Source organism: Pipistrellus hanaki (assembly GCF_964339955.1).
Source record: "Pipistrellus hanaki genome assembly, chromosome: 2".
NCBI classification, from domain to species: domain Eukaryota; kingdom Metazoa; phylum Chordata; class Mammalia; order Chiroptera; family Vespertilionidae; genus Pipistrellus; species Pipistrellus hanaki.
Window position 1 is genome coordinate 35,522,838 of NC_140504.1, and position 15,409 is coordinate 35,538,246.

The window sequence follows — 15,409 nt, forward strand, 5'->3', positions numbered from 1 at the left end:
CCCCCCCCCCAATTCCTGCTCTTTGTGCCGCTGCTGCCTCGGAGTTGCTTCCTCGCAACCTCACGCCGGTGGGGGAGCCCCCCTGCAGGCCGCCGGCATGGACCTGCAGCCTCCCCTGCCCAGCCCGGGCTCCGGAGCCGACCGCCCGACCGCCCGACCGCCCGACCGCCGCCCGAGGGCTCGTCCCCCGCCCCGCGCCCTCCGCGGAGCGCGCCGGGCCCAGGGCCCCCCGCCAGCGCCCCCTCCCCGCGCGCTGCGGCTGGCGCTCCCCGGCGCCCCGCCCGACGCTGCAGCTGGGCCCGCGATTCGCCATTGGATTAAAAATAGCAGCGTCCCCCAGCCCGGCCCGCTGGCCCCAGGGTCCCGCTGCCGCGCCCGCCCCGCGGCCCGCTCTCCCGCCGCAGCTCCGCTCCGATCGCCGCGCAGCCCGCCCCGCCGCCGCCGCCGCGGGCAGACGCTCTCCGCTCCGCTCGGCCCTGCGCGCCGCGGCCATGCAGCGCCGGGGCGCCCTGTTCGGCGTGCCGGGCGGCAGCGGCAGGGGGAAGATGGCTGCAGGGGACATCGGCGAGCTGCTGGTGCCCCACATGCCCACGATCCGCGTGCCCCGGTCCGGGGACCGCGTCTACAAGACCGAGTGCGCCTTCTCCTACGACTCGCCGGTGAGCGGGGCTGCGCTGCGCTCCCGGCGCCGCGGGGGGAGGGCGCGGGGCCGGCGGCGGCCTGGGCGGCTGCGGAGCCGGGGACCCGGGCTGCAGGCTCGTGAAGAAGCGTGCGGGCGGGGAAGATGCGCAGGGGCCGCCGGGGATCTCCTCCTTCGGGCGGCGGAGTTGGCTCCGGGGTGCTGCTGCCTGCAGTTGGGCAGAGCGCTCCGGGAGTGCCTGCTGGGGGGGACGGGGCGCTGCCTGCAGCCCAAGGTTGGGTCGCCAGGGGCTTCTGCTCCGACAGCCTTCCCAGGCTGGCAGGGCCTCAGGTCCCAGCAGCCTGGCCGCGGGCTCCGCCACCGCTTGGGAGATCGCGGGGAAGAGGCTCCGGATGCGAAGTGCGCGGTGCAGAGGGTTTGCGTCCTCCCGGAGGCGGAGGCGAGCGCGCAGGGCGCGTGGGCGGACGGGTGGATTCCCTCGGACACCCACCGCCTCTCTCTGGACCGTGTGCTGTGCCCAGGGATTCCCGCTCCTGGGCAACCCCAGCTTCCCCCTTGAGCTTTGCTGCCTCCACTTTCCATTTCTCCCCACTCCCTTTCTTTCCGTAAGAATGTCAGAGGAAACCTCTGAAATAGGGAAATCTCCGGGATTAGGATGGTTTTCCTTAAGCCTCTCCCCCTTCCCGCTTGAAGTGAGTCTCTTGGACTGAAATGCACTCGTATACATTATTAAAAGTTCAATCCGGAGTCGTGACCTCAGAGACTGGAGGGGGCTGGAAGTCAAGACGGATGGATGCCTGCCTTCCACCCAGGACACTGATGGTTTTCACCAGGGTGTGTGTGTGTGTGTGTGTGTGTGTGTGTGTGTGAGACAAGGGAAGGGAGGGCGAATGCCCCTTTCAGGAGTCAAAATGGGCTTCGAAGTGACTCAGCTGTCTGGCGTTTATCATGTCTCTCTGAGGACCGGGTTATTTTTATCCACCCACTTTAGATCTCATGTGTCACCCTGCGGATCCCAGGGCCACTCGGAGGTGCCTGGGCCGGAGGGGCTGAGGCCGGTTTCACAAGAGCCTCACACATTTTATTCATGTTAAGTAGCGTGTTGTCGGAGAAAAGACAACAACAGCCCAACGAGAAGCGGCACATTTTCCAAAGTATCTTGTGGGTTACATGGCTGATTTCAAAAACACTTTCTTGGTGTACGGTGCAGCACCAGGGTTCATTATCCTCTTGGTGACGTTTAGTTTTCCTTTTAGGCTAATTCCAGATCATTTGGGGGATAAAAGTCTCACTGGTTTGTTAATTACTTAATTTTTTTTCTTCTTTCGAAAAGGTCTGTGCAAAGTGGAATGAAATGGTTGTGTTTAATACCTACTATATTGTGATCACACTACTTAAAGTGATTGTCAGCTGTGGCATTAGATTCTGTTATCCACAAAGTATTTGAAAATTTCAGATTTTGTGTCCAGTGCCGGGCAGGTTCCCACTCATAGCTCCTAAGGGTGCAGAAGGATGGTCTTCACTTAAGCAACTGACAGGTTGTGAACTCCAGGAAGAAAAAAGTGGCCTAAAGAAGTCTTTTAGGAGCACAGCATGTCAACTGGGTAAAACTACCTTTTCTCAGCTCGCTCCTTGCCTGCCCCCGCCCCAGGGCTGCCTCTCAGACATGGCTGGAGACTTTTGGGGGAACTTGAGGGTCTGCTGAATCAAGTGATGAAGGCTTAGATCTGGAAGTGTTGAGTTAGTATAGCGCTGGGGTGTTGATCTGTGAGTGCCTTGTGTGGGGTCTGAATGAGGTTGGTTGATCTATTTGGAAATGTCTTTTGTGTGAAGTGTATCCTTGGGCATGTGGAGGTATTACTGATTTGAGAAAATGCTAAGTAACTGATTTACTATCTGAAAAATTTGAAGTTCTGAAAGTTTAAGGTCTCTTGCCGAAAAGGGGTTTTAAAGCTAACACCTTAATTTTAATGGAGAAAGGGGAGGACAAGCCATTCCCACCCAGAACAGGTAATCCAATTCCAACCAGCAGCTATGTTTAAACAATGTGTCCATTTATACTAGAATGGCTACACCTTTTGATAGCCTAAGGGCAAGTTTACATGTAAACAAGTTTGCTTCTCAATTCCCAGGGCAGAAAAAAACAAGGTTTAAAATTATTAGATTTTAAAATTTATTCTTAGAAGTGTAAAAGTTTATTAATTAAAAACAACAACAACAACAAATAAGGAGATTGAAAAACCTGATGAACAATAATAGCGGTTCATTGTGGTAGAGTCGGCGATATGGGAGGGGAGTGGACTGACTGTTCTGGGGGAAAGGGAGGGGAAGAGACTGAATATAAACTGTGCACCTATGGATGAGGACAATGGGGGGTGGGGAGGGGGTGGAGGGTGGGGTAGGAACCTGGTGGAGGGGGGAAGAAATGAGGAACCTTTGTAATAATATGAACAATAAAGATTGATTTTAAAAAAACAAAACAAAAAAACCCCCTACCTTTTCTGTGTTTGGTCTGGTTGGTCTTCAATTTTTTATTTTTATTTATTTTATTTTACTTATTTTTACAAGTTTTTCATTGGTGATCTTTACCTCATCTTACATATAGTGTAGAGCAAGTGTGAAAAAGCTGACTATTTAAATTCACTTCTACAAATAGTTATTGGGAGCTTCTGTGTGCTAAACACTGTTCTAGAAGCATCTTGTCCGATGTAAAATGATGATTTCATTCATTCCTTGGGGAAGACTGGGCTTATTTACAAGGCCGATGAATCAGTATATTTCGTTTTCTGTCTCAGGGAAGAAGAGGAAGAGGATTTTATAACACGTTTTACTAAAGCACAGTGCATGATAATGTGAGATCTTTCCCTATGGTAGTTACTTAACACTTCATCATGAACCAAGCAAGGTTTCTTGAGCACCTACTATGTGCCAACTCATGTAGACATGGCTGTAAGAATTATACAGAGCAAAATGCCACAGTGCCAAACACACCAGAAACTTTAATCCACAAGGATTGTTGTAGAGAAAAGACCAAAAAATAATTTTAAAAAAGTAATCCTTACATTGGATACTTTTAAAAAGGTCATAGATAAAGATGGATAGAAATAAAGGAGACCAACATTCCAAACAAGGCAAATCACATGTGTAAACACACAAAGTGTGAACCTTATTTTCTTATTTGCTTGTAATGTATTTGGAAGGCAAATATTGATTTAACAAGAAGTGAATAGAATAGTTCCTAGAACAGGATCTTGATTTTATGTACATGTAGTCAGTTATGGAAAGCTACTTAAAGTAATGTGATGTACATTGGTGTTAGAGGAAAACTGGATTGATAAACTTTTATTATGTATCTACCTTTGCTGTGCTTCACCGTTTTTGGGTGTGAGTATGGTATGATAACTCATTTTAGTATCCCTGTCCTTCCATTCTTCTTCTTTTTTAAATGTTTTTATTGATTTCAGAGAGAGAGAAAGGGAGAGGGAGAGAGAGTTAGAAACATCAATGATGAGAGAGAATCATTCATTGGCTGCCTCCTGTACGTTCCCTACTGGGGACCTAGTCCACAACTGGGAATGGAACCATGTCCTGGTTCATGGGTTGATGCTCAACCACTGAGCCACATTGGCCAGGCTCTGTCCTTTCTTTCTTCTCACCTTGTAGGGCTTAGCATAAAGAAGGTGCTCAGTGCTGAAACCTGTTTGGCTCAATGGATAGAGCTTCGGCCTGCGGACTGAAGGGTCCCAGGTTCGATTCCGGTCAAGGGCATGTACCTTGGTTGCGGGCACATCCCCAGTGGGGGGTGTCCAAGAGGCAGCTGATCGAAGATTCTCTCTCATCAATGTTTCTAGCTCTCTATCCCTCTCTCTTCCTCCCTGTGAAAAATCAATAAAATATATTAAAAAAAAAAAAAAAAAGAAGAAGAAGGTACTCAGTAACAGTTCTTCTGGGATGAGTGAGAATTTTTTTTTTTTTTTTTTTTTTATCTGCTAATTTGGTTTCACCCCAGACCCACTTTGCTACCTCAGCCTGTAGGTTCACCTTGCAAGATCTGTGCTGTGACCTTCCCGGAGAGTGGGGACTATGCATCTTCATGCCCTCAGTTGCCTGCCCAGCATCTCAATGAATGTCTAGGAAATGCATGAACTACATGTGGTTACAGGTTCTGAACATGGTAAGGACACAACAGATAGGAAACTTTGGGAAAGGAATCATGGGGGATTATGTACAATGTGGCAACTTCACTGATTGTGGGGTAGAGGATTCAGACAGGCAGAATCCTAGCTCTGTCACCCAGCTCTGTAACTTCTGTCTGCCTCAGTTTCTCCGTCTGTGAAATGGGGCCAGTAATCGAACCTACCTCATGGGGTTGTTTTGCGGATTAAATAAATTCATGTGTGAAGTGTGCCTGGCCAATTGGTAATCATTATAGGAAGGTAAGAAAGTGACTAAGAAAGCCAGTCCCGGTTGGAAGCCTGAGTGTTTGGTTGCCAGGGGTCATGCAGAAAGTTTCATGTGGTTACGTGGGGAAATGGGCTCACCCTTCTGCTCACAAGTCCTCAGGGACCACCGTGTAAAATCTCCCAGCCCTGCCCTGTGGAGCCCCCTCCTCACCGCAGGGAGCTTTGTCCCACCTCTCCTCGCTTCCAGGTGGCCAGTCTCCAGGTCTTCAACGCATGAGGTTCATTTCCTTTTCCAGGACCACCTTCCTCTCCCGATCGTCTTTCAGGGCTTCCTCACCTTTCCCTTCTGCTTCGGACTCGGTCCTTTCCTCTGGAGCCTCTTGTTATTTAGAGTCTGTCAGCACCACAGCAGTTAGTTATAGTCTGACTTCCATAGTTTGTCATTATTTTCTTCCTTCCTTCTTTCCTTCCTTCCTTATTTCCTTCCTTCCTTCCTTCCTTCCTTCCTTCCTTCCTTCCTCCCCTCCTCCTCCTCCTCCCCCTCCTCCTCCTCCTCCTCCTCCTCCTCCTCCTCCTCCTTCCTTCTCTCCCTCCCTTCCTTTCTTTTCCTCTTCTTTTTTTTTTTTAAAATCCATTTAGCTGGTAGTTTTATTTATTTATTTAAAACATATTTTATTGATTTTTGACAGAGAGGAAGGGAGAGGGATAGACAGAAACATCAATGAGAGAGAAACATGGATCAGCTGCCTCCGCACACCCCCTACTGGGGATGTGCCCGCAACCAAGGTACATGCCCTTGACCGGAATCGAACCCGGGACCCTTCAGTCCGCAGGCAGATGCTCTATCCACTGAGCCACACCGGTTTCGGCTTAGCTGGTAGTTTTAAAGCCTCTTTCCAAGCACCAGGTACTGGAGGAGCTGGGCCACTCTTGTGTTTATATGCCCCCTCCCCACCTGTCTGGGGTGGAGAGCTTATCTTAAGCCCGGTCTTAGCTGGGTCAACTGCAAGATCGAGCGCAGGGCTTAGGCCAGGCAGTTTATTTTGGAAAGGTATCCCAGGGAACAGAAGTGGAAGAACATCCAAGGGAACAGTGACAAAGGGAAGGAAGGAAAGACAATCCAAGAGTGAGTGAGCTGGCTACTACCATGGCCAGTCATGCCTAAGCCGGGCGGGGACTCTGGGAAACTGTTGGATGTACCTCCACACCCTCCACCTGGGTCACGGAAGAGGGGGTTTTACCCACTGGCTCCCGTGGCCCGTTGGTCCAGGGTGGTCCAGGGGGGAAGGCCCTCACTCTTCCAGGTGGTGTTGGTGCGGGAGGGGCTGAGCCGGCAGCAGCTGGGAAGGCGGAGATCCTGGTGCAGTGAGGCTGAGAGGGCAGGTCACACCTGCAGGCAAGCAGCTATGCACCAGAAAGGTGGCCCGAGAGGATGGGGGAGCAGCATAAGGAGGGCCCCACACCTCTTCTTCCCTCCCAGCATCCATCAGCACTGTTTTGTCAAAGGGAGTTTCCCCATTTTCCAAAGCTCCGAGAGCTCCGGGTGATGTTGAGGTGTCACTGTAGGTTCTCTGCTTTCCTGGTGGACGGGGCCTCGTGGGAATGGCTGGTTCATTTTAATTTTATTTTTTAAAATATATTTTATTGATTTTTTTACAGAGAGGAAGAGAGAGGGATAGAAAGTTAGAAACATCGATGAGAGAGAATCATCGATCAGCTGCCTCTTGCACACTCACTATGATCATTGGTGTATAAGTCCCTGTTTGAGTCCCTGTAGAATCTGTGCCTTTTACTGTTGTGTTATGCATGCTGCCTTCTGGGCAATGAGACTTGCCATGACAGTGCTTACTCAGAGGGGAAAAATAATTTAATTTAGGATCTATGCAGAAAAAATCATCATCCTAATGGATAAACAGAAACTGATATAAGATAGTAAAGTAAAATTTAGGAAGCACAGACTTGTTTTTATTTGAAGACAAAAATGTAAACCAAGCCTAATTATCAAAAGTTCCCTGCTCAGCCCTGCCCGGTTTGCGCAGTGGTTAGAGCGTCAGCCCTGGGACTGGGGGTCTTGGGTTCAATTCCCCTTTAAGGGCATGCACCTGGGTTTCAGATTTGATACCTCATCCTGGTCAGAGTGTATGTGGGAAGGCAAATGATGTATCTCTCTCACCTCTCTCACTCTCTCTCTCTCTCTCTCTCTCTCTCCTTCACCTCTCTTTCTCTTCTCTCCTGTCACCCTCCCTTCTTTCTACTCTCTCTAAAATCAATGGAAAAAATATCCTGGGTGAGTATTAACAACAACAAAAAAAAGTTCCCCGCTCAAAGCAGCTAATTAAAAAGCTGCTTTGTAGCAATGATTCTCAAGCTCTTTGGCCCCTTTTATGCTCTTAAATATTTCTGAAGACCCTTAAGAGCTTTTGTGTGGTTTCTATCTATTGTTAGTTACCATACTAGAAATTAAGACAGAAAAATTTAAATTTAAATTTAGCCATTGCATTAGCTATTCCAGTGGTGATGTCATCCTATGTCATGATGACTCTTGAAAAATGACACTGTGTGCTCAGGAGAGAACGAGATTGAAAAAGACAAATAAATTCACCTTATGAAAACAGGTTGACCTTGCAGAGTACTTGAAGGGTCCTGGGGGCATCACATGGGGTCAAGGACATTTTTTTTGAAAACCAAAGTCCTAGAGTTTAGTCAAGAAAAGTACAACTGGTTCCTCCAGTGAGGCACCCCACCTGCACTGCGGCCTTTCTGGGGTCAGATTTTCACACATGTGGTGATTGAATAATTGGTTGCTAATCTTCTTCGCTCAACCAGAAATGTTATGTCTCATACATTCTTTTTTTTTTTTTTAATTTATGTATTGATTTTCAGAGAGAGAGAGGAAGGGGGAGAGAGAGAGAGAAAGAGAGAGAGAGGGAGGGAGGAGAGAAAGACATCGAGTTGTTCCATAGATTTATGCATTCATTGGTGGCTCCTTGTATGACTGAGGATTGAACCCACAACCCTGGACACTAACCAACTGAATACCCGGCTGGGGCTCATACATTTTTTTTTTTTTAAATATATCATTAATTTTTTTACAGAGAGGAAGATAGAGGGATAGAGAGTTAGAAACACCGATGAGAGAGAATCATTGATCAGCTGCCTCTTGCACACCCCCTACTAGGGATGTGCCCGAAACAAAGGTACATGTCCTTGACCGGAATCGAACCTGGGACCTTCCAGTCCGCAGGCCGTCGCTCTATCCACTGAGCCAAACCGGTTTTGGCTCATACATTCTTATTGGAGCAAATGAAAATGTAGAGAATTTGACTCCTTTTGAAAAAGTTTGCAGCTACTTGGACTGGGAGTTGTTGGCTCTTTTAGAGGTGAGAATTCTTTATTCTGTTGACTGTGAGCTTCACTGGAGTGCGATCTGGCTGGGCTGTTTCTTTGGGGAGCCTAGACTTTGAGCATCATGACTTTTTCCCTTTGACCACCACTGGTTAGAAGACCTTTGCCATCTCTCGCCTGGGAGGAGAAAGCCTGGCTGGCAGCACCTGGGAGCCGAGCGGGAGGAGGCCGAGGATGGCTTAGCATCTGCATACTGGGGGTACTGCTGGGGTAGTGTCTCTGGTTCTCCACCCTGTCCCTGTTTTGGTAAGCTTTTTCCTGTGTTGCCGGGGCTGGGAAGCTGGGCACCTTTGATAGAAGGATTTTTATACTGAAACCTTTTTTTTTTAATTTAATGATTTTTTACAGAGAGGAAGGGAGAGAGATAGAGAGCTAGAAACGTCAATGAGAGAGAATCATCGATCAGCTGCCTCTTGCACACCCCCTACTGGGGATGTGCCCGCAATCGAGGTACATGCCCTTGACCGGAATCGAACCTGGGACCTTTCAGTCCGCAGGCCGATGCTCTATCCACTGAGCCAAACCGGTTTTGGCTGATAGAAGGATTTTGATTTTGAATCTGCCATTGAGGGATTCGGAAGGTAAAGAGAAGAAGCCACGATCGCTATTGCGGCTGTGGCACGTGGCAGGCGTGGGATTTTCCTTGTTCTTGTGGGACTCAGAGCCCCCTCAGCTGTGGGCAGGCTGGGGTCGTCTGTGCGTTTTTTTTTTTTATTTTTTTATTTTTTATTTTTTTGTGATGTGTGTGCTTCCTGATTTCCTGAACACGAGTGGTGGCTTCTCTGCCCCTGGCTCTCACAGCTCCTCCCAGGAGTTTGTAAGCCTCCAGTTCCCCGCATTAAATCCCTTCCTGCCTGAAATGCCTAGCATGGTTTGTCTTTTCTAACCAGATCTGGACCGATACACATATATTACACCCACACCTCCGAGTCCCTGTGTATTCAGCTTTCTTTCTTTCTTTCTTTCTTTCTTTCTTTCTTTCTTTCTTTCTTAACATATTTTATTGATTTTTTACAAAAAGGAAGGGAGAGGGACAAAGAGTCAGAAACATCGATGAGAGAGAAACATCGACCAGCTGCCTCCTGCACACCCCCTACTGGGGATGTGCCCGCAACCAAGGTACAAGCCCTTGACAGGAATCAAACCTGGGACCTTTGAGTCCGCAGGCCAACGCTCTATCCACTGAGCCAAACCAGTTTCCGACTTGGAGCCCCTATTCTTAGCTGAGCCCAGTGTCCTACAGACCCGAGCCCTTTGATTCTACCTGCTTTAGAAGAAACCTCCAGTAGTTGGCTGGTGTGGGAAGGACTGCTTGGCCTGGAGGAGAGCTTTGGGGCTGTGACTGCTACCTAGACAGATTTCCGACCCTTCGTCTTTCTGTAGTCCCTGTCTTACCCCAATTTCCAGAGTTACGCGGGCTGTTGGTGCTGGAGCCTTTTGGAAGTTCTGTGGTGTATGTCAGATTTCACCCTGGCTTCCTATGCCATGGGCTTGGAATCCAGCTTTGTCAGCTTGTCTGAGTCTTTTTAGTGCTTACCCCTCTGCAGTTCCCGCTCCAGATTTTGTTGCTGTTGTTTATGTTTTCAAAAAATCCCTCTAGCTGAAACTGGTTTTGCTCAGTGGATAGAGCATCGGCCTGCAGACTGAAGGGCCCCGGGTTCGATTCTGGTCAAGGGCATGTACCTTCGTTGAGGGCACATCCCCAGTAGGGGGTGTGCAGGAGGCAGCTGATTGATGTTTCTCTCTCATCAATGTTTCTAATTCTCCTTCTCCCTTCCTCTCTGTAAAAAAAATCAATAAAATTTATATTAAAAAAATCCCACTACTGTCCTTTTGTTTGTGTTTCATGAAGGAGCGGAATTGATGTGTGAGTGTAGTCTGCCCTAGTTCCCTAGAGTCCCACTTTTCCAAACTAAAAGCAAGAAGTCACTCTGTTCTCTTTTTGGCAGTAATTACCTTCAACGTTGTCTCATTTTTTCAAGTCCCGGGATGTAAGCGGTGCTGCTGACCCTGTCAGGGAGCCTTTCTGAGAAAGTTTGTGATCTCAGCTTGTGTGGAGCCTGGAGGCGCAGCTCTGAATTCTGCTTCTATTCCCTGCCTGTGGCTGCCTGTGGCCGGGAACTCACCCACAGCTGCCGGCATTCATCACCCCTGCTGGGAGGGGTACCGTGCCACCCCGTCTCCCTCCCTCTCTTTAAAAAACTGTGTAAATACACATAGTGACCATCTTAACCATTTTATAAAAATATATATTTTATTGATTTTTTTTTTACAGAGAGGAAGGGAGAGGGATAGAAAGCTAGAAACATCGATGGGAGAGAGACATTGACGAGCTGCCTCCTGCCTACCCCCCACTGGGGATGTGCACGCAACCAAGGTACATGCCCTTGACCGGAATCGAACCTGGGACCTTTCAGTCCGCAGGCTGACGCTCTATCCACTGAGCCAAGCCGGTTAGGGCCATCTTAACCATTTTTAAGCATACAGTTTAGTGGTATTAAGTACATTCATATTGTTGTGCAACCATCACCACTATCCATCCCCAGACCTGTTTTCGTCTTTCAGGACTGAAACTCTATATCCCTGATAATAATAACACCCATTTCCCCCCTCTCTCCCGTCCCTGGCAACCATAAATCTGCTTTTCTCCACATTTGGACTGCTCCAGGTACCTTAGGTAAGTGAGATCATACAGGATTTTTCCTTTTTGCGACTGGCTTGTTTCACTTACCGTAAGTTTTTTAAATTTTTTTTTTTTTAATATATTTTATTGATTTTTCACAGAAAGGAAGAGAGAGGGACAGAGAGTCAGAAACATCGATGAGAGAGAATCATCGATCAGCTGCCTCTTGCACACCCCCTACCGGGGATGTGCCCGCAACCCAGGTACATGCCCTTGACCGGAATCGAACCCGGGACCTTTCAGTCCGCAGGCCGACGCTCTATTCACCGAGCCAAACCGGTCTTGGCCCCTTACCGTAAGTTGTTTTTAAAGTTCACGAGTTGTAGCGTGCTGGGATTTCCTCCCGTTTAAAGCAGACTACTATCCCATTGTCTGTGTGTACCGCATTTTGTTTATCCATTCATCTGTGGAGGGACCCTTGGGTTGCTTCCACCTTTTGGCTGCGGTGAATGATGCTGCTCTGAGCCTGGGGGACCTCCCTCTCTCTGACACCACATCCCATTCGCGAGCAGGCGCCAGGTCCCAGCGTAGCCTCCCTTCTCCTTGTCCACGCCCACCGTCCAGGCCCTCATCGGTCCTTGCCTGGACTCTTGCAGAGGCCTCTTCACTTACCCCCTTGCCTCCCTGCCTGTCACACTGAACTCTTCGCTGTTTTTCTGAAAAACCCGTGTCTTATCGGGCCATTTTTCCTGCGTAGACATTTTCAAAGGCCCCATTCAGACTTTTCTAACACAGCGCGCGTTGCTCCGATGTATTTAGCCAGTGCCGTCCCTTAGCACCTGCCTTCTGCTTACGTTCCCTTCGGCCCAAAAGATGTTGTGTTCTTCAGGTGCTCAGCCTGGACTGCCTTCTCTCAGCCCATCACTCCTCCCTTCCCCGCAGGAAAACCCCACCAGTCCTCAAATACCAGCTCGGGTATTCTTTTTTTTTAATATATTTTATTGATTTTTACAGAGAGGAAAGGAGAGGGATAGAGAGCTAGAAACATCGATGAGAGAGAAATATAGACCAGCTGCCTCCTGCACACCCTCCACCGGGGATGTGCCCGCAACCAATGTACATGCCCTTGACCGAAATCGAACCTGGGATCTTCCAGTCCGCAGACCGACGCTCTATCCACTGAGCCAAACCGGTTTCGGCTCGGATATTCTTTGTGAGTGCCCCTCCCCTCCTGCTTCGTTCCCCAGCTGAGTCTGACATGCATTTTCCGTGCTTTCAAAAACACTCTGTACATCTTTGTCAGGGTTGGGATATGATTGTTGGAGGCATGGAAGAGCAGAGGGCTCTGAGAATGAAAGGGAAAAGAGTAGAGGACTGAAAGGCCCCCATTTGGGAACCTGTATCTGGTAGGCTACATCTGTTCTGTTTCTATTAAAAAAACAAAAAACATCACCATATATTTTGCCATCAAAATGTTACTAAAAGTAGCCAATATTGTATTTTTTATTTTATTTTATCACTAGAGGTCTGGTGCATGAGTTTGTATATGGGTGGGGTTCCTTGGCTTGGTCAGTGATAGGTGCCATGGGGGTTGGGGGGCGCTGGCTGTGGGAGATTGGCTGGCCAGAGAGGTTGGCTATGGGAGCTCACTGACCACCAGGGGGGCAGCTCCTGTGTTGAGCATCTGCACCCTGGTGGTCAGTGTGTATCATAGCAACCGTTGACTGGTTGTTTGGTCATTTGGTTGCTTAGGCTTTTATATATATATACCCTGTTTCCCTGAAAATAAGACAGTGTTTTATATTAATTTTTTCTCCCAAAGTTGCGCTACGTCTTATTTTCAGGGGATGTCTTATCTTTCCATGCGCTAGGTCTTATTTTCGGAGGATGTCTTATTTTCGGGGGAAACAAGGTAGATATAGATATTATCTGACAAGTCATAAACCTCTTTTTAAAAAAAATATATTTTATTGATTTTTAATAGAGAGGAAGGGAGAGAGATAGAGAGCTAGAAACGTTGATGAGAGAGAAACATCGACCAGCTGCCTCTTGCACACCCCCTACTAGGGATATGCCCGCAACCAAGGTACATGCCCTTGACCGGAATCGAACCTGGGACCTTTCAGCCCGCAGACCGACGCTCTACCACTGAGCCAAACTGGCTTCGGCTGACAAGTTATAAACCTCTTAAAACCACAGGGAAAGGTGTCTTGGGGATTTACCAAGTGTTTTGCATGTTGTGACTCTAGGTGTCCCAGGGGATGTTGGTAGAAGTGATCACAGGTAGTGTCCCTCGGAGATGACAAGAGGGCAGGTCCCTGTGGATGTAGCACAGGCCTCTGTGCTGCTGCTCACGTTCAGTATTATGGGGGTCATCGAGGACTCTCCTTGCCCCATGCACAGGAGCACCTATTTTTAGGGTTAGAACAGTAGGGCAATGGAGTAATGACAAGAATTTAATGAATCTGAACAGGCCACTAGATTAGAGATGTTGCTTGAGGTACACAGTATGTGATTCCTGTGATAATATTAAAGAGCAAACATTTTGTTTTGTGTTTATTAGCAAGTATAAGTACTTAGTTAGAGCCTGCTACACCCAGCCCTGAGCTATAGGTGCTGTAGGTGGTAGGGAGGAGGTGAGTATTTAGGAGGGAAGCAAAGGGTCACAGGAGGGGGGAATGACACAGCTTTTGCTTTTGAAGTGGAGTGGATGCACCAATTTTCAGTGTCTATTATGAGTCAAACAGTGTACCAGGTAGTTTTATATATTTATCTCATGCAATTACAATAGGAACTGGCTTAGAAGTGATAGTTAGTGGTGTTGCCCTGTTTTACAGCATACTGATAGTCAGAGGTTAGGCAGCTTGATCAAGGACTTGTCCTAAGACTGGGATGTGGCAGAAATGGGACTTAGCCCTGATGAGTCACGAAGCACGTCTAGGGTATTTAAATTTTAAACAGTGTGGCAAGGGGACAGCACAAGGACAGTGGCTATTTAGTGTGGCTGTTCTAGAAGTGGAATGAGGAATAGTTGGTGGGAGGTGTGGAGCCCTTGAACAGGAATTCACTTGGAGTCCAGAGTAATATTGGAGGGGGTGTGCTTTCATTAGGGTGATGATCATGGGGGTAGAAGTGGCTGGGTGGTGGGAATAAACTCAACAGAAATTTTCCTAAGCAGAATGACCCAACTTAATGATGGAATATGCAGTAGGTTAGAGCCCCTTTAATTGTGAATAGCCCTTCCTTGTGAAGGACCCAAGAGCCCCACCTCTTTTCTCTTGAGACTTTCCCCCCTAAGTTGTGGAGGAAGCAGAGACTGGCACTTGCCTCTCACCCTCCCACCTGATTGGCTTAATTCCCAGAGGAACTCAGGAGCTTGGGGCAGTATTTTTCCCCAGGAGCTAGAAATTTGAACAGATAGTCATATTACACAAGTAGTTAGAGATGGAGTACATGCAAACTTTAATGTTTTATGACATCAAATCACGTTAGAGGGAATTTGCCCCATGGTAACCACATGGGTGATTGGCCAAGAGGTTGACCGTTCTTGTGAGTTGCAACTATGAAAACTTTCTCCTAATCACATCGAGGGTTGCTGTTTGTCCTGGCTAATTCTTTGTAGCTGTTAAAGTGGTGACCTGGAAAGAGATGTTTCTGTCCCCAGCAATTCTTAGAAATAGGCTTGGCCATCTGCTGGTGGGATTAGTGGGTTGATTGGCCAGGAGGAAAGAGGACACGGGGGCTTGAAGGTAAGGAATGGGCCAGGGAAAGGGCAGGGGTGAAAGTAATCCCCATATTATATCCTTTGGGAACAACGGCTGAATTGTTCCTCTGGACCCAGGTGGGGCCTCCAGCCTGAAGCTCTGGGAGGAGCCTCCGCTGGTGTGGACCCTGTCTCCAGGCCCTGAGCCGCAGAACAGGACCACGGACAGATCCAGTGACTGGGCCTCCATCGATGAGGGTGGGTGGACTGTGGGGTTGCCAAACCCTGCAGCTACTTCACCAGGGTCTGGGGCCCCCCCACTGTGGGTCTGGTCAGGGAGCTGTCAGTCTGGGGCAGCCACCTCCCAGGACTCCAGCGGCCTGAGTGTGGGGAGTGGAGCTGGTGGGGCCTGCGAAAGGCCCTTCCCCTGTGGGAAAGCCTGGCAGGGCACCTGGCACAAACTGCTCGAGTGGGATGGCTCTCCTGTGCCTGCACCTTTTATTTTCTTGGAATGAAATAGCCCTGAAGAAAAAGAGGGAACTGCTCTTCCCCCCAGGCTCCCATGATGGTGTGTGCTAGCTCCTGCCACCGAAACGACATCTGCTTCTCAATTGCTCCAATCAGCAGGTGGGGGG

The 15,409-nt window shown here is 48.7% G+C and overlaps 1 protein-coding gene across 2 annotated transcripts in view; it reads left to right on the forward strand.

The window, feature by feature from the left end:
• Positions 1-357: 357 nt before the first annotated feature.
• USP13 (ubiquitin specific peptidase 13) overlaps positions 358-15,409 on the forward strand; it is a 116,428-nt gene continuing 101,376 nt past the window's right edge. For both annotated transcript variants that reach the window (XM_084875545.1, XM_084875546.1), the window contains exon 1: positions 358-659. In XM_084875545.1, coding sequence (XP_084731671.1) covers positions 492-659 — 168 coding nt within the window. In that variant the 5' untranslated portion in view covers positions 358-491. The remainder of the gene's footprint in view (positions 660-15,409) is intronic.